This window comes from Anolis carolinensis, chromosome 3 (genome assembly GCF_035594765.1).
Source record: "Anolis carolinensis isolate JA03-04 chromosome 3, rAnoCar3.1.pri, whole genome shotgun sequence".
In the NCBI taxonomy this organism is placed as follows: Eukaryota; Metazoa; Chordata; class Lepidosauria; order Squamata; family Dactyloidae; genus Anolis; species Anolis carolinensis.
In genome coordinates, this window is record NC_085843.1 from 246171055 (window position 1) to 246198799 (window position 27745).

The following is a 27745-nucleotide window of genomic DNA, read 5'->3' on the forward strand; positions in this document are numbered from 1 at the left end:
CAATATTATGCCCCATATCATACTATAAACTCTGTACTGACTTGATATTAATATTGAAATACAATAATTAAAAGCAAATGAAGACAAAGACAAACAAATGTAACACCATTTTACTGTATTATAAAAACAGCTTTAAGAATGCAGCATTATTTCTTCAACTTTTTGGCTGGTTGTTTGAGTTCCAGTTAACTGAGAGTCTACTATATATGTATATTTATAATAGCTTAAAAGATCATGCACTAAAATCTATAAAGTCAGCCGATTTTTTAAAAAAGCATTGTTTTCTCAATTGAACTAATCCTTACATCTTTGATCAATCACCTGTCATTATTAACTACAATGATAATCTTACCCTTGTGTCCAATGTCCTTGTGGAAAGAGGCTGTGTGTCTGATTACAGTAATAATAAGAACCCAACAATTCGATTTAGTCCACTAGTTGCTAATTGAACTACTTATACCTTTTTACACAAGAGTGTACACATGAGGCATAAGATTGGAGGAAACGAGGAACAATTTACCCCAAAGCCAACATTATAGAAGACAAATAATTCTCTAAAAGGTCATGATTTTAATAGGGTGTGCTGTGTAAAAATTTAAGCATCTCAAGGCCAGCAAGCAGCTGCTGATGCTGATTAGATGCAAAGGAGTCCCTGAGTCCTGTAGTATGTCTGCTAGAATTCCCACTTCTATAAACTCTGTGAAGCCTAATTTACTGGAATCTGTTCATCCTAAACCAGTGCTGCGAAAAGTCATATCTTCTAACGGATCTGATTTTGGAAAGGGCAGCCCTAATTCATCCTCACAATAAATGTCAGAGTGCATGGAGGTCCCCAGATGGCAATGTTTGCAGGGTGTGTGCATGAGAGAGACTGGTATCCCAGTCACTATCTCCAACTGAAAACTAGAATTGGATGCTCAGTCACTTCCAGTTTCACTCCTTCCTCTTTCTTGTAGAGGGGGCTTTGGAACAATATTATTTATTTTATTCTTATATTGCCTTTCTCATGATATATTAAGGACTTCTGGGCCAACTATGGCATCTAGTAAGTATGAGAATCTGACACCTTGGTACATTTTTGTTATATATGGAGGAATCTAGTCTTACAGATGGTATTGAAGAACCATAGAACTTTGAGTCTGCGGGATATTATGGCTGCCATGGCAATCATGGGACCACTGTCTACCTAAGGTACTTTCCTTTTAGTAAGGTATATCTAAGAGTTCCAGAGAAATCATTTGTTGATATCTGTGTTGTAATTCATTTTTTGAGTTTGACTAATAGCTGCTGTTATGTGGTCTGTTTCATTCCTGTTATATCCCTTAATTTAATATTCAAGCCACATATCAAGCATCCCTTACATTTTATAATTATATTTTAAGGTATGCTTGATATGTGGTCACACACACACACACACAGTGCACAGTGCAGTGAAATGCCTCTCGCCCCCCAAAAGTACCTTCACACACAATTCTGATTTCATCAGCTTTAATCTGAATGTTCATACCATAATTATGCCATTAAGATTCAATTCTTTCCTTTTAAAAGTCCGCATGTTCAACAAAAAAACCCCTTGCTACAGAGTTCAAGTAACACATGTAGATGTTGGTCATGACATCTTTTTTAATGGTTAAGGAAGAATAAATTTTCAACAAGCAGCATCTGAAATTTTGGCAATAGGTCCATCCATCCTGTCCACCTTCTTGGTCTCTGGTGTCAGTCTCTTTAGTGTACCTTCTTAAATACTTGCTTGCACTTGACACCACAAACTCTTATTTCCTGAAAAAAAAAGTTCAGGTTTAAGATACCACTTCTTCATTTAGTTTGGTTCTCTATAAAAACATTGATATGATCTTCAAAATCAATTAGCAGACCCATGACTAATTCACACTTTACAATTATAGCACGATGATTCCACTTAAACTCAAATGGCTGAATAACCATAGAATGTGTCCCTATGTAATCATAAAAAACAATAACTGTCTTTCAAACTACCTACCATACAAATTTAATATTGGATAAACTATATTTGGCATGTTTGGTATTTGAAAAGTCAATTTAGTTCCTTGGAAGAAAGGTATGATATGCATTTAGTAAGAAAATACCTCTCTTATTGAAGTAATTATATTTATTCTATTCCTCTGATCTCAAGACTGATGATATTGGGTGTTGTCCTGTTTCCTCTCACACACCTTTTAATCATTAAAATCTGTTTAATATTTTTAAAAATAGGGAATTGATAAATATGGGGTCATGGGAAACGTCAGCCTAGAATGCTAATGTATAGATCATTAGAAGGCTTACATCTGTGATTAATTCTGTTTTATTGTAGGATTGTTACATTAACAGACATGAATATACATGCAGCTCCCTTTCCTTGAATTAATGAACTTTTTATTTGTTTCCTGTTTCTGAGTTGCTCTCAAATAATAGAAGATATGTATCCACTAATAACATTTCAATATTTCAAATGCTCTTACTTTGAATGGGTTTGTTAAAATGTAAGTCTCATTTTTGTTCTATATTTATAATCCATTCCATTCTGCCTCAGTTCTGTATTGGGCTCTAAGACTTTTTTCATCACATAAGTAAATATACCCATACATTTAATGCTTTCCCCCAATAAATATCTACATTTGACTTCATCGATTAAGGTATCATCTTCAAATATATGCACTTTATTTGTGCACAATTTTCAGATGTATGCACAGTTCTGTGCATATTTTTCTTAAATGAAATAATCACAAGCCATGGAAATGTGTGAATTCTAAAGGTAAGATACCCTTCATTCTATTATTAGATTTCTGAGTAATTGAAACAAGGGATGTATAGGAGAATTACGAGCATTTTCCCATCATTTTTCCATTTGGGCCTTCTTTTAGGGCCTTTTCAGATGGATAAAATTGCATGTTCTATGCTGTTTTCACCCCTCTTCAGGCACGGAGCTCGCTGGCTCCCATCCCATGACATTGATTTACTTCCGACAGAGCTCCATGCCGGAAGAGGGGTGAAATCAGCATTAGCTGCCATGGTGGCAACCAGGAGGTTTCCTGTGTTGCATAAGGAACAACAGGGGGAAGCCCGGCGGCGGTCTTACATAATGGCAAGATTAATGCCACATATAATACAAAATATAGTAAAAACCAACAATCGTAAAAACACAATTAAAAACCAATATCATATCCAATTAAAACTGTAAAACACTGTGTGACCATTACAACAGGGCCAGTCTGTATTCAACTTCACATTACTCCAACGAATACATCAGCTTATGTCAACTTCTATCTTAGAATGGGCCAAAAGCTTGGGCCCACATCCAGGTCTTCAGCTGCTTCCTAAAAGACATGAGTGAGGGCGCTTCCCTAATCTCCCTTGGCAAGGAGTTCCACAGCCACGGAGCCACCACCAAAAAAGCCCTGTCTCTCGTCCCCACCAAACGCACCTCTGACGGCGGCGGGACTGAGAGCAGGGCTTTACTTGAAGATCTTAATCTGTGGGACGGCTCATAGAGGGAGATACGTTCGGAGAGGTAAGTTGGACCAGAGCCGTTTAAGGTTTTGTAGGCCAAAGCCAGCACTTTAAATTGTGCCTGGAAGCTAACAGGCAGCCAGTGGAGCTGCTTCAACAGAGGCATTGTATGCTCCCTGAATGGCACTCCAGTTAATAACCTGGCTGCGGAACGTTGGACTAGTTCCAGCTTCCGAACAGTCTTTGAAGGCAACCCCATGTAGAGTGCATTGCAATAGTCCAAATGAGATGTAACAAGAGCGTGGACCACCGTGGCCATGTCAGGCTTCCCAAGGTACAGGCGTAGTTGGTGCACAAGTTTGAGTTGTGCGAAGGCCCCCCTGGCCACCACCGAAACCTGGGGTTCCAGGCTCAGTGATGAGTCCAGGAGGACACCCAAACTGTGAACCTGTGCCTTCAGGGGGAGTGCGACCCCATCCAGCACAGGCTGTAACCCTATACCCTCTTCAGCCTTACGACTGACCAGGAGGACCTCTGTCTTGTCTGGATTCAACTTCAATTTGTTCACCCTCATCCAGTCTGACACAGCAGCCAGGCCAGTTCAGGATCTGGATGGCCTCCTTGGACGCTGGAGAAAAGGAGTGATAGAGTTGGACATCATCTGCATACAGATGACACCGAACTCCAAAACTCCGGATGATCTCACCCAGCAGCTTCATGTAGATGGTAAACAACAAAGGGGACAGTACTGAACCCTGTGGGACTCCACAAGACAATGGCTGTGGGGTCGAACAACTGCCCCCTATCAACACCGTCTGGGTAATTTTGCTATAATTATGCTGGAAACTGCTTTGAGTCCCTGTTTGGTGGGGGGGGGGGGAAGAAAAGTGGTATACAAATGAAGTAAATCAATAAATATGATAGGCAATGAAGGGCATGGGGCAATGGATTTCCTACATTCCATGCTGGGCCCCGCTGGATTCCCTACAAATTATGGTGAATCCAGTATTTAATGTGATGAGGTCCTTAATGAGGACAACTTCTACCCTCAGATAACGGCCTCACAGGGCACAAAGAACTGAAGGTAAAAGCAACAGCCTTGGGTTGTATAGTTTATTTGTCATATGAAATAGGACTGAGTTGGGAAGCTCCAGGTGCCAGAGATGAAAAAGGGAAGCCTTTATCTTTGTCTGTCTATTGTATGTCATTGTTCACTGTATAAAATGCCATTGAATGTTTGCCTTATATGTATACTATAATCTGCTCTGAGTCCCTCCGAGGAGATAAAGTGGAATATACATAAAGTGTATTATTATTAGTATTATCTTCTTTCTAATTGATGATTATGACAAAAACTGAGGCAGAATGAAAAAAGGTTGCTATTCATTATTTTGCACTATAGAAACCAGGAGAAAACATTAATTCATACTGTTAGGATGCATTAATATCGTGTTTCCCACGATCTTAGGTATATGTGCACTAACCATAGTTGGTAGGAAATGTAGGTAGGAAAGGATTATTGTTTTCTATAAACGACAACATTATAGAGGAAGTACTATAAAGCCCAGGAAATACATACATTTGATTATTAAAACCCTGCTCTTATAAGATCAGGACAAACTGCTTTTCTGAATGCACCGAAAAACTATAGTGCCAATCATGTTCTTATCTCACTTACATATTCATATTCAATTTACTGTTAGGATGCATTAATTTAGGATTTCTATTGACATCCTATAATTTTCTGAAGTCAGGCCAAAACAACCACATTCTTATAACCTTGCGGTTATCATGTTTCATTGGCCAGATAGAACCTAACCTATAACCTTGAAAATACAATTCATTCTTCTCAAACATTGAGCATACACATTTTAAATCTCAGGAGAAAAACAGCACTTGAATAGGCACACAGTTATCACATTGTGGAGATGTTCTAAGAACTTCCCACAGACCTTCAGTTTCAGTAGTCAATAGCTGAGATGATACTGACACCATAAAAGAAACGATTTAACAGAAAAGATCAAACTTGGATTTCTAAAGAAGAAACTTATAGACAAAGGTAACAATATTTTAAAGAAATAAATGACCTGGATGCTCTGAACATCATTTGCTCAGTCTAAAGGGAAGCTTTTGAAGTCACTTCTCAGAAAATATGAATCTAGTTGAGGAAAATCCATTCTTAGGGTGAGTGACCTACAGGGCATTAGTGATTTGAATGGAAGTGGAACATGGACAAAAAGAAGCACTTTAGATTTCAAAAGATACCAGAAAGAAAGATGGAATCAATGGAACTGGTTCAACAAATGAAGAAATACTGGGACACATTTTATTCATTTTTGTGTCGATGATGCTGGTTTAGAAGTAACTGCTGCAAGGCTGTGTAATCTTTCAATGGGGCTGAAAAACACAGAACAGGCCATCTGCTAAAGAAAAAAGGGCCACGATCCAATTCCTAGAAAACTGAAAAAACTGAAAAATACCCACCAAAAATAAAACACAACTGATTGCCAAAGCAGTGGTAGCTTAGTACTTTCTGTTGCTCTACTAATTTGATAATATTGAGTTTACTGAACATTTAAAAATATTGCATTATTTGTTGCTATTGGACCTGAGACCATTAGATATAGGCATCTCTCCATATCATAGTTCAGAACTTGGATGGCCTAGAAGCCGATTTTGATTCACTAGGAGACAGGTCAGGCTGCACCACCTGAAGAATCTGAAAGTCATGGAAACACATGCCCGCTTTCAACTTCCAATTCCAAAAAGATATACAGGAGCAACACACTATGTTTAGCATTTCATAGTACTTACTTTCAGCTTCCAAGAGATTGATGTATCATTTTTTATGGAAAGAAATATTTGGGCAGGGTCATGGGTGACACAAAAAGAGAGGACTGTATGTGGCTCTCTTATAAAAAAATTGAAATCAGATCTAGCTATAAATAATATGGCAATCTCCATAATGCAACACAAACACTGTGCTTTCTTTTTTTATTTGAGAATCCATCTACATTAGTTCTAGATACAAAGCAAAACAGTTCCCTACCCCTGTGTAATATTAATTATAGTTTTATTAACTTATTGGAAGTCCTGCAAACAGACAAACAGAAAAACGTGTGACCTCCATACTAATCTGCAAAAAGAGAATGTCACCATGTTCATCTTAATAAGTAAAACTGTATGCAACAAGATTAATATCATTGCTATCATACATATTATAGTACCTTAAGGGCTAAACTAGACTATAACTTTAATGTATGGGTTTATTCAATGTCTCTTATTTACACTTTAAAAACCCCACAGCAGTCCCTGAGTTGGAATGGGTATAATTGAAAGTTGTCTCTTCCCTCTGCTAACTAGTACAAAAGAGGAGTTGTTATTGGCAACTTAACCATCATTGATAATATTTCCAATATTTCTATCCCGCCCTTCTCACCCAAAGGGACTCAAATTATTACCTAGTTTGGTTCTGTAAATGTGATAGAATAAACCAATTTTAAATGGAATAGTAGAGCAGAGCCATTATAGCATGACCATTATAGCATGAAGTGCTGCTATACACTTGTGTCTCAGTCAGTCCATGTGTGTAGGGGGAACGATGGGACTTTGCAGGGGTTCTTGTTTTTCATTTTTTAAATTTTAGTTTAGAATTTTTGGAAGGAAAATATCTGACTGGCGATGCTGTGTGTAAAGGGCTTGATCCTCAGCCAAAAAGAGGAATTGATATTGAGGCGAATTTGGGATCTAACAGACTTACAATCTTAAAATGTCCTAGGCCATCAGCCAGGAGAAATGGTGCCAGTTAAGAAATTTATTCTATTAATGAAAAATGAATGAAAAATAAAGTTTCAAGGGCAGTTTCAAGGGCAGATATCCCCATCTCCCAACGAGACTCCTATCCTTCCCATTGCAATTCCCTTCAGCCTGTGGAGTTAGAATTGTGTGTGTGTGCTATCAAGTCAGCTGTCAACTTGTGGCAACACCATGAATTTCATAAGTTTTTCTTGGGCAAGGAATACAGCCCACAGCACCTGGTAGTACTCTCTCATCTGAGTACTAACCAGAGTTGAAAGCCAAAAGTTGAAGGGGACCCACAGGTTGAAAACCACTGATCTAATGCCTTTACTTGAAGGCAAATTCCCTGAAAATGTTCCTTGAACTTGACTATTGATATAAACCAGGGGTCCTCAAACTTTTTAAGTGGAGGGCCAATTCATGGTCCCTCAGATTGTTGAGGGGCCGAATTATCATTTGAAAAAAACAAACAAATTCCTATGCTCACTGCACATGTCTTATTTGTAGTGCAAACCCCCCCCAAGCAACAATTATTTATTTATTTACTACATTTATACCCCACCCTCTCTCAACCCGAAGGGGATTCAGAACGGCTTACAAGTTGTATGTACATACAATATATTATATTATTAGCATAGCACAATATTAGCATTATATAATACTATATTGTACTATACCATTATACCGTAATATTATTAGTAATATTACATTTCATATATAATATATAATTAATATTATTATATTGTATTATTATTATTAGCCACCCTGAGTCCCCTATTGGGTGAGAAGGGCAGGGTAGAAATACTGTAATAAATAAATAAATATTATATTGTATGACATTATAATATTATTATCAATATTATATGTATACACAATATATTATATTATTACCATATCATTAGTTTACAATATTTCATTTACAATATTAGTAAATGAAAGAACAATACAATATTTAAAAATAAAAATAATTTAAACCAGCATATTGTAAACTTATCAGGATTTCAGTGGGAAGTGTGGGCCTGCTTCTGGCCAATGAGATTATCAAGTAGGATTGTTGTTGTTGTGCCTTCAAGTCATTTCAGACTTTGGGCAAGCCTAAGTCTAAAACTGAGGGCGGGGGCCAGGTCAATGGCCTTGGAGGGCCGCATCCGGCCCCCGGGCCTTAGTTTGGGGACCCCTGATATAAACCATAGACTATCGATATAAACACTTGTCATATTTTCAGATGATGAAGTAGTGGAGTGTTGCCCAATAAGGTTCTAAGATCTGCCGGGGAGACCCTCCTCTTGGTCTTACCTCCGTCTCAAGTGCGGGTGGTGGGGATGACCTTCTCAGTGGTGGCCCCCCAGTTTTGGAACACCCTCTTCAGGGATATTAGGCTTTCCCCCACATTACAATGTTTTCACAAGGACCTGAAAACATAGTTCTTCAGGCAGGATTTGGAAATGATTGAGACATCTGCTAATCCAAGGATCAAACTAATATTGTCACTAGCACTTTAATGGTTGAATTGGGCTGTGGCTGGGATGCTGTATTATTCGTTTTATGGCAATTTGTACTGTGCTTTATTGATTTTAAAACTGGACTTTTTGTAATGTGCTGTTTTTATCTGAACTGGTATTGTCATTGTTTAATATGTGATGTAATTTTACCTCTATTTTTATGTGTTATGGCACTTGTATGTGCTTCTGTAAGCTACCCTGAGTCCTTCTGGGAGATGGCGGTGGGGTATAAAGTTGTTGTTGTTGTTGTTGTTATTGAGGTAGAGAATAAGGGCCAAATGCTTCAAATCCAACCTTCACCTTTTCCATTAGTTTCTGATATGCTATAGCCACTTGCAGGGCACTTCAAACTCCAAAATGTAATTCTCCCTACACTCCAATGCCTGTCTACCAAACCTGGACGCTTTCCAAATAAGAATTCTAAACAAAACTGTGAGGTGCATTTATTTAGCAGATAGCAAGGTTTCAGATACAGCATTTTAAGCTCCTGTGGGAAAAGGGCTTTCAAGAGTGTAATAAACCACTACTTTAAAAAGAAGGAGTGATAAACTTTATTAGGCGTCAGTATCTAGGAACGTAAAAGAATAATAGTTTGAAAGAAAATGATACTTTCAAAACTGTTGTTCACTTTCCTTTCCCAAGCTGCAATTTATCCTAGCCTTAATGAGAAAAATATCAGCATCCTTTCTAACTGTAACACATACATGTGGGACTTACGACTACTTTCCCCAACTGATTTCCATCTCCCATATCACACTAAAATTCTCATCATGCTAGGCAGTATAGACATGGCCATATTGGTTGTCAATCTTGGGACTTGCAATCTCAAATGAACAAAGAAGGTCAAGTTTAGGAAGCTCATGTTATAATTAGGAGCCTCCGGTGGACTAGGGGATAAAAGCCTTGTGACTTGAAGGTTGGGTTGCTGAACTGCAGGCTGCCAGGTTCAAATCCCACCCGGGGAGAGCACGGATGAGCTCCCTCTATCAGCTCCAGCTCCATGCAGGGACATGAGAGAAGCCTCCCTCAAGGATGGTAAAACATCAAAAACATCCGGGTGTCCCCTGGGCAACGTCCTTGCAGACGGCCAATTCTCTCACTCCAGAAGCAACTCTGTTTGCTCCTGACACACACACAAAAAATGTTATGATTTGGATGCAAAAACTGTCTTCATTCACATATGTTTACATCTCAGTGAGGAGCACTTGTGTTACTGTGTTGTCGAAGGCTTTCATGGCCAGGATCACAGGGTTGTTGTATGTCTTTCGGGCTGTGTGGCCATGTTCCAGAAGTATTCTCTTCTGATGTTTCGCCCACATCTATAGAATCATAGAATCATAGAATAGTAGAGTTGGAAGAGACCTCATGGGCCATCTAGTCCAACCCCCCGCTAAGAAGCAGGAAATCGCATTCAAAGCACCCCCGACAGATGGCCATCCAGCCTCTGCTTAAAAGCTTCCAAGGAAGGAGCCTCCACCACAGTCCGGGGGAGAGAGTTCCACTGCCGAACAGCCCTCACAGTGAGGAAGTTCTTCCTGATGTTCAGGTGGAATCTCCTTTCCTGTAGTTTGAAGCCATTGTTCCGTGTCCTAGTCTGCAGGTGTCAGGACCCAGGCTGCAGAGCACCAATAACCATACACAGAGGCCAGAATCTATCTAATATCTTTATTGTAGGAGTATATAAAGTTAATTAAAACAAGTGTAGAAAATAGTCCAGAAGTAGACCTTTCAGGAAAGGTCAAAATTAGTCTAAAGAAACAATGTCCAATATGAAATATTAAGGTCCAAAGTTGTAATCCAGTAACCGAAACACTCACTTTGCCAAGCAAAGTGAGGGGAGATGACAAGGTCCTTTAGTCCATGAAACTTAAGCAAGGCTAGGAAGTAAACTTGATTCTTGGAACACTAGGCTTAATTCAAGGCAACAAGAAACGAGGAGCAAGAACAGGATCCGTGGTAAATTCGTGGCGAGGTCCGGGAAGCAAGGCAAGGTCCGTGGAGCAAGACAAGGTCCTGGGAAGCAAGGCAAGGCTGGAAACGGGAACAAAGGGCTTGGACGCGGGAGTAGCGTAGTCCACACACAACCTACTCCCGAAGCTGACGAATTGACTCCGCAAGATTCCTACGTGGGCAAAACACCTAAATAGGGTCTCGTTTTCCTGCCAAAGAACAATTCTCTGGGGAACCAGAACCGAAAGCCATTCTCTGTGTCCAGATGCATGACTCCCTAAAGTTTCCCATGGGAAGCGGGCTTAATCAGCTGAATGCCTGGCAGCAATTCTAGCGCTCCTGCGAGACGCCTCTTGAGCGCCTTTCTGTTGTTTATAATAATCACGGCGAGAAAATGGGGGAGATTTCGGCTCAAGGCTTGTTTGGCCGACTTCTGGAAGGCAAATCTCCTGCAGGTGCAAGGGCTCCAATTCTGGCTGGAAAAGCTCCAATTCAGGCTGAAACGGTGGGAAACCTAAGTTTTCCTCTTCATCTGTCACAACAGTGCCAGGAGCGGGACTACATGGCCCATGAGTCATCACAGCAGGGCAGCAGAAAATAAGCTTGCTCCCTCCTGCCTATGACTTCCCCTCACGTATTTGTACATGGCTATCATGTCTCCTCTCAGCCTTCTCTTCTGCAGGCTAAACATGCCCAGCTCTTTAAGCCGCTCCTCATAGGGCTTGTTCTCCAGACCCTTAATCATTTTAGTCGCCCTCCTCTGGACACCTTCCAGCTTGTCAACATCTCCCTTCATCTGCGGTGCCCAAAATTGGACACAGTATTCCAGGTGTGGTCTGACCAAGGCAGAATAGAGGGGGAGCATGACTTCCCTGTATCTAGACGCTATTCCTCTATTGATGCAGGCCAAAATCCCATTGGCTTTTTTAGCTGCCGCATCACATTGTAGGCTCATGTTTAACTTGTTGTCCACGAGGACTCCAAGGTCTTTTTCGCACATACTGCTGTCAAGCCAGGCGTCCCCCATTCTGTATCTTTGATTTCCATTTTTTCTGCCGAAGTGAAGTATCTTGCATTTGTCCCTGTTGAACTTCATTTTGTTAGTTTCTGCCCATCTCTCTAGTCTGTCAAGATCGTTTTGAATTCTGCTCCTGTCTTCTGGAGTGTTAGCTATCCCTCCGAGTTTGGTGTCATCTGCAAACTTGATGATCGTGCCTTCTAACCCTTCGTCTAAGTCGTTAATAAAGATGTTGAACAGAACTGGGCCCAGGACGGAGCCCTGCGGCACTCCACTTGTCACTTCTTTCCATGACGAAGACAACGCATTGGTGAGCACCCTTTGGGTTCGTTCGCTTAGCCAATTACAGATCCACGTAACCGTAGTTTTGTCTAGCCCACATTTTACTAGTTTGTTTGCCAGAAGGTCGTGGGGGACTTTGTCGAAGGCCTTACTGAAATCCAGGTACGCTACATCCACGGCATTCCCTGTATCGACCCAACTCGTAACTCTATCGAAAAAAGAGATCAGGTAAATCCGTGTTGACTATTAGCAATGACCGCATTTGTTTCTAAGTGTTTGCAGACCACTTCCTTAATGATCTTTTCCAGAATCTTGCCTGGTATCGATGTGAGGCTGACTGGACGGTAATTGTTTGGGTCGTTCTTTTTTCCCTTCTTGAAGATAGGGACCACATTCGCCCTCCTCCAATCTGCTGGGACTTCTCCTGTTCTCCAAGAACTCTCGAAGATAATTGCTAGTGGTTCTGAAATAACTTCCGCTAATTCCTTCAATACTCTTGGATGTAGCTGATCTGGCCCTGGCGACTTGAATTCGTTTAGAGTGGCCAGGTGTTCCTGAACAACTTGTTTCCCTATTTGGGGTTGGATTTCCCCCAATCCTTCGTCCATTCCATGTTGCTGAGGTTGAAGATGGCTTTCTTTTTGTGAGAAGACCGAGGCAAAGAAGGCATTAAGCAGTTCTGCCTTTTCCCTATCCCCTGTCACCATCACCCCATCTTCTCCTTGCAGTGGCCCTATCGCCTCCTTTTTCTTCCTTTTTCTACCAACGTAAGAAAAAAAACCTTTTTTGTTGTTTTTTATGTCCCTGGCAAGCCTGAGCTCATTTTGCGCTTTAGCCTTGCGAACCTTTTCCCTACAGGTGTTGGCTATACGTTTGAATTCTTCTTTGGTGATTTCTCCCCTTTTCCACTTCTTGTGCATGTCACTTTTGAGCTTTAGCTCAGTTAGAAGTTCTTTGGACATCCATTCTGGCTTCTTTGCATTTGTCTTATTTTTCTTCTTTGTTGGCACTGTTTGCATTTGCGCCTTGAGTATTTCACTTTTGAAAAACTCCCATCCATCCTTAACTCTCTTGTTTTTTAATATTGGCGTCCATGGTAACCTCACAACCTCTGAGGATGCCTGCCATAGATGTGGGTGAAACATCAGAAGAGAATACTTCTGGAACATGGTCACACAGCCCAAAAGACATACAGCAAACTTGTTTTACTTTCTCTTGCGCAAACTAAGCAAATCAATCTTCTGGGAAGAATGGGAAGTTAATTAAAGCTATGTTAATTAAACATGGCTGTTTCTGAAGAATACATGTATAAGTACTAGTGTTGTATAAGACAATCGTTTTAGAAGGAAGTCAAACAAAACACCAATGGTTAGTTATTCCGGAGTTGGCCAATGTAATGTGAAAGCAAGCTATAGCTTATTGTATTTAGCTGTATAAACAAATCAAGGGAGAGGTGGGACAAAAAGGGAGATAATTATGTATTAAGCTCAAACAACAAATGTCCTTACCAAGTGCATTTCATCGCCTTCAATCCACTGGGTCCAACCACGGCCTTCCTTTTCGCCTTTCTGTACACAAAGAAGTTTATCTCCATCCCACGTCACACAAGTCTAGTTAAAAAGCAAAACAGACACAGACACAAAATCTCATCAGTCTGATATCTGTTTTCACAACTTCTAAATTAGACCAAAATTCCTTCAGGAAATACAACTTAACCTTTAATGAGGGCACTATCTGTAGTATAGCTTCTCTCAAAAAAAGAGAATGGGTGATATGAAATATTATTCATTGAAAGTGAAATTACTTTAGGACATTACAAAGTTAATAACAGAAGACAAACAATGTTCTGGTCTTGGAATTGTTACAGAAAAAATCTGATTTTTCTGTGGGAGACACTAAAATAACTTGGCACTGTGTGATGTCTTCATGGGACAGTGATTTTATGGGAAATCAATACCAAATGTGAGGTCAGTGTCTGTAAATATATTTAGTGGGGACCTAATGGAAAACCTGAGGTTCTTCCACACTTTTGCTCACCTGAAGTGCATTAGAAACAGGTCAACAAGGAAGCCAATTTACCCCATCTGATTTTCACAATCCCCACTAGATGTGACTCTTAATTGGATGCTTTCATATGCCCCTTTCACATTTATTGTTGTTATGTACCTTTGAGTCAATTAGGACATATGTAAACATAGGGTTTTCTTGACAAGATTACTTCAGGAGGTATACTATTGCCTGCCTCTTACATTGAGAGTGTATGATATGCCCAAGTGGATTTGAATCAGGAAGAAATTCAAAGGTGAGAAGGTCAATCATGCCTTTCTTTTTCAGACCCATTTTGATAGCTACCCTTTGGCATGATAGGCAATTATATAGGTCCAATGAAACAAGATATGATTGAGTTTCCCATCTCCTGAACTTCTGGATTCAAACAATAGCAGGTAACTGAGCTGAAAAGGACTACTACCTTTGCAAGGAATGGGCAAATATGCATCACAGGAAGGTTGTGAAAATGTGAGAAATAGGTCACTCTGACAAATATTTGTTTTAGCTCTGTTGCTAATTGTTGAGTGAATGAAAATCCAATTCCCTCTGTTTCAAACTAGTTTTTCATTCCAAAAATTATCAAATCCATAGTATAAGACAACAGCATCTACAATGTAGGAGGTTTACAGTATGTTTTGTTTTTCCCATCTGGAGCTAATAACATCTGTTTGTGTGCAGATGTACAACAGGAACAGGTGGCTTAATTACTCCTTCCCCGATGTTTCAAGTCCAGTCCACATTACTTTAACTTCCAAAACTGGTTTTAAATAGAGACAGACCATAATGAGACCAATCATCCATATCTTTGGCATCACATCTAGTTGGGTTAAAACATAAAAATGGTTAAACATGTCCCTAGCAACAAATCTTTTCAATTTAAATACCATACCAAGAAATGTTTGCATAGTTGTACAGAAAGACAATTTTAGACACTTCTACATAGAGTGCAATGAGTACTACTTGAGTTGTCAGGAAAGCCATTAACTTTTCTTTTTTTCACCACTACTTTATATCAGCCCTACATATGGCATTTCCATATTTGCAACTATTCTAAATTCCTGATATATTGGAGCATTTTTAAAAAAGCTCCACAGACTCTCTGTAGATTCAAACAATTCATACTATTTGCAACTTTGGCTGGGGTTTTCCTTTTATCTCTATGCACCTGGAAAGCTGAGTTTTTTATGGCTTGAAAAAAAAGTATAACTTCTGTTGTTGATGTAACAACAGATTTTAGTTGCCAAATGCCCACAGTATTGGTTTAGGAGAGTTGTTGTAGTCCTCAATTGCCCCATTTCCCTTGAGCCTCTGTATCGTCACACTGAGGGGGGCACTTGTCATTCTCTTTTTCCTAGCCTCTTCCTTCTTCATGACAAACCCCACCCATAGCCAAAAGGGCAAGTCCATGAGATCTCTGTGTGTGAGGAAATTGAACGCCCCCTCGAAGGAGGCCAGTAGTGGTGGGAGCCAGTTGGCTTCACCGCCCCGATCACATGATGGAGGCTGATCTGAGCCTATTTAAAGCTGTTCTGCCCCTCTATCTTCTTTCTTTCACTAGTTCGTGACCCACCCTCCCACACATCAGGGCCAGGTAGGATTTATTTCCCCTTCAATATTACTTGCGGTTGGGGGGGGGGGGTTGCCTAACCCATACTGTTTTAGCCAGGTGTAGTAATTGGCTTAGGGAGGGTCATTTAAATAGGTTGTTATGGCAGATAAAAGGTTTCAGAATCCTGATAGGCACTATGACACCTACCTTTGTGGGTGAAGGGTTGATTCGCTTAACAGTCTCTCTAGGTTCTGTGGCTCAGGGAGATGTGAATGGTGGGTTCCCCTTAGTGCTAGAATGAGAGTGTCTCACTCTTTAAAAACTCTGAGGTTTGGACAGGAGTACTCTCAAGATGGCCTTCCAATTAAGATCGGCCAAGGCGTGCAAACAAATATTTGGTATGGCCCTCAAGATCTATTATGCTAGTACAAGGATGATCCTTGGGGTGGTCAGCAGAAGTGACACCTAACCGAAGAACATTTTCCTCTAGATGGATGACAACAAAATGGTTATTGCTTACAAGTTCTTTCTCTGACAGATTTAATTCAGTTTACTTTTTTCCCAGACTTTCTAGCAAATAAATAAATAGGTTAGAAAATGGCCATTTAGCTCCATGCTTTTGTGTATGGTCTCTTTATTTCAGGGTGGGAATTCAATAGGCCACGGGCTGCAGATAGATCTCTGACAGTGTTGCACTGAAGGTTAACCACAGAATCAAAGAAGAAATACTATATTCAGAAGAGAGAAAGAGGAATTCTTGGTTTTGCATATGCAAATTCTCTTTGTCATTGTGTATTTAATATATTTTGTTCTTGTGAATGGGAAGTTATTAGTGATTGTTTTATTCCCAAATATGTTTGTTTCAAAAGTATGAGATTTCCATCACTTTTGACCCCCATCACTGTGGTGATTAAGAGGATAACATGATCAGGACAAACTGGCTTCAAATCCCCTTAAAGTTCACTAGGATATAGGCAATCATCTTTAGCCAGCAACTCACTATTTTCCAGTTCAGCCCATCATTTTAAAGGTTGCTGGAAGTATGAAGTGTATACATGTGGGTGAGAGAGAATAATATATATGATTTTGAATTCTTACAAAGAAGGAGAGCAGAATAAAAAATGAGTTTGAAATCAATTGCTTTCCTCCTGATATGTTCTTTACTCAGTAGATTTAGTTTGGGAAAAATATTGCATAAAAGCAACTGAACAATAAATTCTACTGTAGTTCTATTTCTGTGCTTGCAGATAATTTGTTGCCCCACTGAGAAAATGGTAGCCTTGTGCAAAACATTCAAGACTAGTGCAGTCCACACAGTTTGTACCAATTGGTGTTGGTAAAATTACATAGGGGTTAAGCTAAGGGAAGACCAGCAAAAATCAGACACCTGCTTCATGTCCAAATTAACAATAAGAAAGAGGTTCAGTTCATCACAAAAACTCAGCTTGATCATTGCTTATTGCTACTGATTCAAATGACAATACACAAGCAAGCTTTTCTACCATTAGAGGGAACCCTCATTCAGCATTTTCGTCTCTTGACTCCAGCATGAACTGACCTTGGAAAAATACAATGATTTCTATCTTTCCCCTTTAAACCTAAAATTTATTTAAAGTGATTCAGTATTCCAGTAATACATTTTGTCATCTCATGGAAGCACAAATGCATGCTTACTAAAAGTGCAATAAGGACCAGTGTTTTTCTTGAGAGTGTCTGCACTTTTCCAATGAGTTGAAATAGTACAGAAGCAGCAATGCTGAGTTTGATGCTGCATTATCTCTTTTTATTCAAACTTTACACAAACCTGCACAAACTTTGGCATCATGTCAATAGGAACAAGACTATTATTGCAAAGTTGATGAAGGCTCAATGGTGTTATACAGGGAGCCAGCGAAGAATGTCTCCCATTTGTGACCTTATCATGTTTTCCCTCTATTTCGTCCATCTTTTTAAAAAAATAGCTGCCTCCTCCCCACATTGGAAGATCTAAGATGCTGAGGAAACATCAAGTATCCACATTAATTAATAATATAATGAATGTTTTCCATTCCAATCCTGCACCCCATTCCCTGATTTTAATAAATTTAAATGCTTAAAACCCAAAAGCTGTTTGGACAATTCAAGTCAAAATATACCATTGAACATTCTTTTATGTCACCAGGTCACCATATTGCTAGGATGAGGGAACCTTCATGTGGAGGAAATCTCCTCTCTTTAAAAGCCAACACAGCTTTCCTAGGAAGTTTATATTTGGTACTGGAAACCACATCATTCTCTAGCTCATAATCCTTCATCCTCCCGTTTACTTTACTAAACTTCATCCATACATATTGGAGAATATAACTTTCTTGTACATCTTAATTTAATTTACATCTTATCTATCTCCCCTTATGAGAACCAAGGTAGAGTCTCTGCTTCCTACTGACTTTACATATTCATGTGAAACTCTGACTACGGCTCCTTCAATCCCTCTGTTTGCCCAGCACTACTGAAAAATCTGTAAGGTTTTTGAGGATACAAGAAAATCATTATCAAAATACTGATATTGCAATAATCAAATCATGATTTATTATGTTAGTGCAAAGCATTCATTTGGGAAAACAGTTGTTCTTTAAGTAATGACTTGTGCCCACAACATTATTAAATCCTCCTTTTGTAAATTGTTGAAAAATCACTCATGGACCAAAAGTACATGTTTTCGTTTTTAAAACAAAATATATTTAGGGCTTTACCTACCAGTGATCAAGGCAACAAAAACAAAACACTTTTTTTACTGAGCCAAAATGAACAAGACCATACCTATCATAATTTCTGCTCTGTTTTCTATAACATGTACATGGTGAAAACTGAAGCATTGTCTTTCTAAATAACACCAATATTGGATGATAATGAAAAAAGTGTGGGTACCACTAATTGACTGTGAACCTTACATCGGATTTGGGTGGAAACACAAGTCAGCTGGAAAAAACTGTTTTGTACTAGGTGCAACAAAATATTGGCTTTCTGGTGGCAACTTCTATTTCTCTATTTCAGTTTCAAATACAGTATTGATTAAGCTTGATTCTCACAGTACATGTTTAGTTGGAAGTAAGCCTTGGTGTGTTTATCGGCACTTCCTCCCAGATAACTGTTTAAAGGATGTTGGCCTTAAATAATTTAAGCACAGCTAGATGTGTAACTCTGCACACAGCCAATCAGTGGCATAAGTCCCATATTCAGAAGGGATGGTGAGTGTAAAATATAGTAGCAGTCTGGTAGATTCATAGCTGCCTAGTAGAGTCATGCCTTACATAAAAATAGAATCTAGGATGTTGCTGTTTTCTTTGCGGAGTTGGCTGTTTTCTGCACAAAACAATCATGTGGACATTTTGCACAGAATAAGCTCCAAATGGTGAATTGTGTAGTTTTGGAAGATTTTATTTTCTATTTGCACTGGGAAGAAAATGGTTAAAATTACCAGTTGCTTTCTTCAAGATAAAATTAGTGAAGTATTACATCACTAATGAAGACTTGGTAGATACAAATTCAAGTCCCTGCTAAGTCATCAAATTCACAGGCTCAATCATTTCCTCTCCGCTGGAAAGGTTTATGAGGATAAAATGGGCAGGACAAGACAAATGTATGTAATGCACCTTGAATTTACTGAAAAGAAAGAACACTTACACTAAAATTTTGTTTTCTGTCTTCTGCCCATGCATTTCCCTCCGTCCTCATGTGATCAGAAAAGGCACTAAGTGAATCCAACTCTAAAAGGACCTTTCTCAGTTGATCCCACTCAAGAGGCTGTCAGTCCATTAGTACATGTAGCTTCTTTGTAGGAAAAGAGCAAACAATTCTAAAGAATGGCCCATGTTAAAATTAAGGAGCAAAGCTATCTTGGTGATGCCTTCCATTGTTACATTTTTCGTGGCACTGATGAAGTAGGAAATAGAGGAAAGAACTGAAAGTATGAGTATGCTTTCTTGTGGTGGTTGAGATTACATCACCTGACTTCATCTCATTTTATATTGCTGTGGTTCCTCTGAACTTTGCAATTCATTGTTTTAAACAATAACATTTTGATTTAATTTTTATGTTGATTTGGATTGATTACTGAAAACTTTGTTAGTTAAATATGGATATTTTGTGGTTGTTTTCCTTAGTGGAAGGAATGGATTTTTGATATGCTTAGAAAAATGGAGCAGATAGAATGCTGTCATTTTGTTAGCAGCCTAACAGAAAGATAAATGCTTGTGCCTCATATGCTAGGTTTAGGTGATATGGTATACTAATAAAATGAATGATACATTTGTTGTGTCACCTTACTGGCAATTTGTTTTCTTTTCTTTGCAGGATTATGTCAGGCATATTTTATAGGAAAGCCACAGAGTTGTTCATAGCTGTTTGTGGATTTTCTGCTTCAAGTAAAATATGTAGTTGAGTGGTCAAGTTTTGTACATGGATAGCCTCAGGTTCAAACCTTGGGATCGCCAAATAAAGCTGGAAAAGTGTCCTGCTCATAGTTCAGAAGATTTGAGGTAGTTAGTCTAGTGGGATGGTTCCGCTTAGAAGTAGGTACTTAAAGATCCTGTCTGGTGATATGTGACAGTGTGGTCTATTGAAAAATATGGAGCTAACTACAAACTAATGAGTAACTTTTCTATATGAACACCTGCTTCAGTCTGGCTGCAATCAATCATATTTTCCCCCAAAGATCCCTTAGTCAATAAATACCTACTTTCTATTCTCTTCAGTGGATTAGTCAACTCACTGGAATTTAGTTTTAAAAACTTAGATTAAAAAAAACTACATCAATTGAGATGCCTTGCCATAACTGATTTGTATGATATACTTCTCCAATTCGTTTTGAAGAAAATCTGTTAATGGGATGGCTTTTTGATAATGTATGGTGGCTGTTGTTTGCATGCTACAATTTATAGCTTGCTTTTTCTCAAGATCACATACATTTGTCTCCTCCTCACTTTATCCTCAGAACAATATTCTCAGGCTGAGAAAGAGTGGCTGGCCCATTATTGTACAATGAGTTTCCGGGCAGAGTGACCATTGCAACTACATGACAAATAGCTGCCATTGCTGCCATGAAATCCTGAAATTTGAAGTTTAGGGAGGTGAATTTCAAATTTCTACCCAAGAATAGCAGCAATGACAGTTAAAATTGAATGATTGTGCTATATTTGAGTAATATGAAAAAGTGTCTTGCTTTTTCAAAAGTTTTCTTTTAAGAGTAAGTCACATTTGACAAATTGTTATATTCCAAAGACATAAAAATCTTACAATCTGCTGGCTTGGAATGGTGGACTTTGAAACCTGACAGCTTTGAAAATGCCAAGTTGACAGTCCTAAAACATTGGTACCTTACAATGTGGGCATTTATATTTTGATATTATTTTGCTACATTTTTTCTTTTATTGAAACCATTCACAATCAACAATTTAAAAATTATTTATTTACCCTTCTTTAACAGAAAATATTCAGTTGCTTTAGTACTTTAATAGAAACATTTAAATCATAGACAAAATATTCTTGAGTATGGCAGCCTTCTTTTCTTTAAAAATGCACATTTGTAGGAGTTATGTTCTGGAATACTTTAACTTGAGTTAATACTGGGATAATAAAGACTTCAACTACCTCATGGCCATGAAGCTTCATTATTCTTTGCTAACTAGAATTTTTAGGTTAGTGATTCCTAGCTGGAAGATGCAGATTTTCTTTAAAAATGTAATTTAGCTTTGTAGCTTCTAGTACTAACACTGCTGGTTCCATTTCCAATTGAGCATGAAACATACTAAATCTTCCCTGCTGCTTTTCATTCTCTTAAAATAAACATGCTTCTTTAAATTATTATAAGCATTTCCCAAGGCACTCAGCATTGACAACAGAAGGGCCCAAAACACTGCCTAGGAGGAAGGAGTAGCAAGGATAGCTGTAAACACAGCAGATTTAGAGTATTCCCTAGAAGGCAACATGTGTTTACCCTGGAGATAACACCTGTCTTGTAAACTGCACAACTCTTTCGATTTTTAAACTTTGAGCTCAAAGACTTCTCTTCCCTTAGTGTATACTACTTAGGAAATGAAGTGTCGTATTAACAAAACACACAATGGGAGTGAAATATCCAAAGGGATTTGCTGCTGCTTTCAGAATGCTACATACATTGTTTACTGGTGGAAGCTAGAGTCCCACAACACCTTTAGTGACTTTATCTTTCCTCATTTGATTATTTGTGGCATGGCCATAGTACTTACAATTTGGACAATAACTTTCTTCTAGCCACTTTGACTTTATATTCAGCATACTGTATATACACGTGTGTAAATTGACCTCATGTCACAGTTTTGGGGCCATAATGATAATTTTTTATATGATCCATGGATGTTGAAGGTAATTCCATGGAGAGACAAAAGCACCAATGTCACCTTAGGGGATAAACTGTCCCTGGCTGCTGCTGCTGTCATTTCCCCACCTAAGCATTCACAAAGGCAGAGGTGGAAGACAGTTGAAGGGGCTGATGTTTCTTTCAGGTTCTTCATGGATGGACTAAGCCCTTGCCTTTTGCCACTCTACTCTAAGAAAGGCAGGGTTTCTTTTTTGATAAGGTAATATTCACACTGACCTGTGGATAAGTCAACCCAAGTTTTCGGGGTTGCTTTTTTGACTAAATATTTCTAGACTTATACATGAGTATTTTTTTTTTTTTTACTATATTTATATACCACATTTCTCATCCCTGGGGGGAACTCAAGGTGGTTTGTTGTTGTTTATTTATTTATTAGGCTTGCTCAAATAATTCGTTTTCCCCGTTAACCGTTATTAATTCGTTATTTTCGTTTGTTTTGAAGCAATTTTGAAGCATTGGTTGTCCACACGTCTGGATATCGCAGTTTCGAATCGCGAGAGGCCGTTTTTCGTTATGTCGTCGTTTTTTTCGTTAGGAAAAAACAGCTTTTGCAAATCACCCAAACTCCCACCATTCAGGCCCTTTCCTTTTGCCCCTCAACAAAAGGGGCGTCACGGGCTCAGCCAATGGGAGGGGGCGAGGGGGAAGGAGGCCGAGGAGGAGGAGGAAGACGGAGGGGGGAAATGGCCGCCGCCGCCGCCTCGCCTCAGCTCAGGCCTGGTGTCTCTCTGTGAGGCGGGAAGGCGGCGGATGGAGCCGGGAATGGAGAGACCGAGAGAGACAGAGAGGGGCCCGGCGGTGAGGTTTTGACGTCTGTGCGAAGCTAGGCAAGTGGGGTTTATATATCTGTGGAAGGTCCAGGGTGGGAGAAAGAACTCTTGTCTGTGGGAGGCAAGTGTGAATGTTGCAATTGGTCACCTTGATTAGCATTGAATAGCCTTGCAGCTTCAAAGCCTGGCTGCTTCCTACCTGGGGGAATCCTTTGTTGGGAGGTATTAGCTGGCCCTGATTGTTTCCTGTCTGGAATTCCCATTTTCTGGGTGTTGTTCTTTTACTGTCCTGATTTTAGCTTTTCTGTAGCTAAAAATGCATATAAAATTGATTCTATAGGGAGGATAAATGATTGGATTTCAACTCCTACAGCTTAGCTTTCTCTGCCAATAATGGTACCATATCAAACTAAACCTCCCAAGATTCTGTAGCAGTGAGCCATCTTGGATATTGTAAGGGATTTTTTATTATTATTATTATTATTATTATTATTATTATTATTAGACCTTGCTCCCAGGAAGGTGCCTTCGCTGTGGCTCCCAACTTATCTATCTACCTTTCCACATATTCTCCACATTGTGTGTATGTGTATGTATATTATATATACATGAGCCCCGATGGCGAAGTGTGTTAAAGCACTGAGCTGCTGAACTTGCAGACCGAAAGGTCCCAGGTTCAAATCCCGGGAGCAGAGTGAGTGCCTGCTGTTAGCTCCAGCTTCTGCCAACCTAGCAGCTTGAAAACATGCCAATGTGAGTAGATCAATAGGTACCGCTGTGGCGGGAAGGTAATGGCACTCCATGTAGTCATGCCGGCCACATGACCTTGGAGGTGTCTATGGACAACACTGGCTCTTGGGCTTAGAAATGGAGATGAGCACCAACCCCCAGAGTCAGACATGACTGAACTTAACGTCAACGGATACCTTTACCTTTACCTATACACACACACACACACACACACACACACACAATTTATGCAGGGACTATATACACAGTATATATCACACACACACCAATTTAACAAAGTTTCAGCCACAAAAACAAAGTTTCTGAAGTAGAACAATGACTTTCACAGTAAAGACAACCCAATTTAACAGGAAATAAGACTTTCAAACCAGGAACAGATTTCTGCAATTATTAAAAAATGGTTTATTATAAAAGCTATGAAAATTCGCCAAAAATCAGAGGATAAGGGAAACGTTCCAAATTTTGGTGAGCTATCAGTGTTAAATGTGTTCTACCACTGTACCAAGTTTGAAGAAGATCACTCAAAAAATGAGGATGGGAGAGTCCTGTAAAGTCCTCTCCCTCTGTGCTGTTTTTGGGAATTGCGCATGCGCGTCCGCCATTAACGAATTAATTTAGAAAATAACGAATTTTCGTTAATTTCGAATTTTTTGGGGGGCCAAATTCGGAAATACCATCAAAAACGAAAAGCTGCCCCCCTCTAGTTTTGAAACGAGTTTAGAATCAAATTTTTCGTGGATCGATCAAGCCTATTATTTATACTTCTGACTCTTTGTGACCTCATGGATCAGCCCACACCAGAGGTCCCTATCAGCCGTTGCCACCCCCAGCTCCTTCAAGGTCAAGCCAGTCACTTCAAGGATACCATCCATCCATCTTGCCCTTGGTCGCTTTACAATGTATTAATGTGGTTTAAGGTGGTTTACAATGTATTAATGGCAGAAATGCAGTGCCAACATACATATAATAGAAAAGAAAATCATAATAACTGCATACTAACATACAGCAATAAATTAAAACCATTAAAACATCCTAATATAAATATTAAAATCACATGATCCAAAAATCATGCACCGTGGCCATTCCAATTATCATTGCACATATTTCTAAATTATTCTTTGTATTGCAAGACTGGCCAAAAGCTTATTCCCACAGCCAAGTTTTTGTTTTCTTAAGGCCAGGAGGGAGGATGCTGATCTAATCTCACTGGTGAGAGAGTCCCAGAGCCGAGGAGCCACCACTAAGAAGTATAGGGTAATTCACCAAAAGGAAAAAGGTTTCTACCACCCCTACTTTCAGCTTCTCCATTTTAAAAACTGAAAATGTGTAAACATTCTACTCCATTCCCTTCACCTCAAACATCAGTTGGTGGGAAGTTGGAATGCACATTCATCAATACATATTTTGAAGAAGGTTACTAGAGATTCGTGGTGCTTCTTCCGATCACTTGGTTTGTTTAGATTTACAAAGCCAAGCATAAAAAAGGATCTCACTGACCCTATATAAATCTCCTGCACCCCGCGTGCTTCCAGCTCAGCTATCATTCTTTTAGTTTATTCGGTATTATTTGCCCCCCCCCCCCAATCTCCTCCAGCTCTCCTTTACATAAGGCGGGCAACCTAGTATCTACCAGATATTTTTGCATAACGAAAGTCTACCACCACAGTTATTGGGAAAATATTTTGAGAATGGTCATTCAAATTGCCTGACAACATCAAGGTGCATACTCATTCCATTGAGAAAAATTCAGCTACCCATCTTGAAAAAATAGCTAACTATCTTGAAGCAGGGGAAGATAGGTCATGAATTGCTTGCTCTATCACTCTATGTGCAAAGTTAGATCTCTATAATTTTATTTATTTTCTGAATAGCAAACCAGCTCTCATAAAGTAATGGTAACACATGTGGTCATCTTGAGAAGTTAGATAAGCATAGGGCTGGAGGGCTTGATTGACTTCAGTTAATGCCAACATTAGTTCTGAGAGAGAGCCAAGTCTGATGTTATATAATTTCTAACATCCATCTTGAAAAAGCAATGAAGAAACGTAACCTAAAAATGGACACAAAATCGTTCGTTTAATATCAGGCCACTCAGAAGTAAGCATAGTAGGGCATAATTTAAAGCCAAATCTGACTTCACTGAGATTTAAACCCAAATCTAACTCTTCTAAAATATGCCCTATCCCCTTTCTCACAAGCATTTCTGGTCATTATTTTGCCTAGCTTTCTTAAAATCATTTGCAAAATGAATGCCTGGAAATGTGATGTTGAAAAGAGCAAATAGCCTCATGTTAAGGACAGTTTTGTGTGTTCTGTGTGATCTGTTACCACATTTTCTTGCTCTTCTTACTGGTTTTTATGGAATAAATTTATCCTGAATTTCAATTAAATGCTCAGCCATTCCAAGTTATGGGCCGGGTGGCAATGGATCTTAGCGGATTGTCTGCAACTCATACTGATTTGGCACAAGCTTTAAGAAATGAGAACGTCCAGCTGTATCTCAATATTGTAGAGGAACAAATCAGTTTTACGGTATGCCTGTCAGTCTTAACTGGGCTATATGTAACTAGGGTAACAGTTCTATCTTATGGATGCTAAAGAAGCACCTGACTAAAAGAAAAAAGACAAATGCACAAGCCCAAGATGATAAGCAGATAGGCATATAGGGAAGAAAAGCTGTATAACTGTAAGTCTTGTATGCATTTCTAACATAACTATTTTTTGATGCATTCTCTCTTTTTAAAATGCAGTAGGACCCCACCACCCCACCCACTTATTTCATATTCTTGGTTTTATTTACCCATGTTCCAAAAGGTATTCCTCCCTGGAAGTGTTTGGTCTAGAGGCCTGGCCTGTAAAAAAAAATCACTATCTCCTGCTATTCAATTAATTTTCATACAACTTGCATATTTAAGAAAATGCCAACTCTGAGCATATTGAAGTCCACAAAAAGACAAGTTACAACAATTATGGTATTGCCTTCAATGTAGATTTATTAAATGGTGGCAATTAGCAAAAACAAAACAAATCATTTGCATTCCTTTCAGTTCAACCTGACTGAGGCAGATGGATAAGGCCATATTGACCTAAGATCAAGAATATAGATGTTTGCATCTTACTGAAATATTCATCAAAATAATTGCTTTATCAGAAAACAATGTTGTTTGTCTTTATGATCTATGCAAGCCTTTGAAACATTTATTTATAGAGCACCCCACAATTTATCAATACTGCACTCACAAGGCAGAGTCAGATATTTCACACCAATGTGGAAAGATTTCTTTCTGAGGAATGACAGCAATGGTCTCTATAGGAGTCTTCCTTTTGTACTATCCAAGACTTCCATCAAAAGATTGTGACTGGTTTTCCTTTCTATAGAAACATGTGGTATCTCCTTGAGCTCTTACCAGTTTGCAACATTTTCCTCCTGAATATATTAAATAATAAATAGATAACTTTATTTATATTCCTCCCTATCTTCCCAAGGCGACTCATTTTGATTCCATCAGGAAGCCAAAAAGTTTGCTAAGCTTGGTAACCTCCATATTAACAAAACCCAAGATTGAGACCCAAATAGTGGGGGAAAGGCATGATAAAATGAATACAATTATCATTCATAGAAGGAATAGAAATGAATTGTATCATTACTAGAAAAAATATCATCATAAACAACAAAGGTCTCTATATTCCATCATGTTTAGATGCTTCATTCACTGTGTACATGTGTGTGGCTTGCTCCTGCTTTTCATGGACACAGAGATGGTAGCTCTCTAGCTTTTGTTGCATTACAGCGTCTATCACAGTGGTTCTCAATCTGTGAGTCCCCAGATGTTTTGGTCTCCCAGAAATCCTAACTGTTGGTAAACTGGCTGGGATTTCTGGGAGTTGTAGGCCAAAACACCTTGGAACCTACAGTTTAAGAAACACTGCTCTATCAGGTTAAGCCAACATATCCAATATTATGAAGAAATTGGACATAAAGTATGGAGCACGGTGTCCATAGAGGACTTCCGACCACTTATTGATTAGAACCAATGCTTTATTCAAGAAGAAGAAAAAATGCTCAAAAGTCTGCAACTGAAAGATAACTAAGGGAATTTTAAGAGGAACATCATACCTTTTGTCAGTGAGGGAATATATATCACCAGATCTTCCTGAATTGCAACCCCCATCAGGTTGGTAATATATCATGGGACTTAGGGTCTATAAAGA

At 39.1% G+C, this 27745-nt stretch overlaps 1 protein-coding gene across 2 annotated transcripts in view; it reads right to left on the bottom strand.

Annotated features, from left to right (window-relative positions):
- Window positions 1-1471: 1471 nt before the first annotated feature.
- Window positions 1472-27745, bottom strand: part of LOC103277529 (retinol-binding protein 1) — a 113492-nt gene continuing 87218 nt past the window's right edge. For both annotated transcript variants that reach the window (XM_062976553.1, XM_008106292.3), the window contains 2 exons: window positions 13527-13628; window positions 1472-1779 (listed from right to left, as the gene is read on the bottom strand). In XM_062976553.1, the coding sequence (XP_062832623.1) occupies window positions 1726-1779; window positions 13527-13628 (156 nt within the window). In that variant the 3' untranslated portion in view covers window positions 1472-1725. The remainder of the gene's footprint in view (window positions 1780-13526; window positions 13629-27745) is intronic.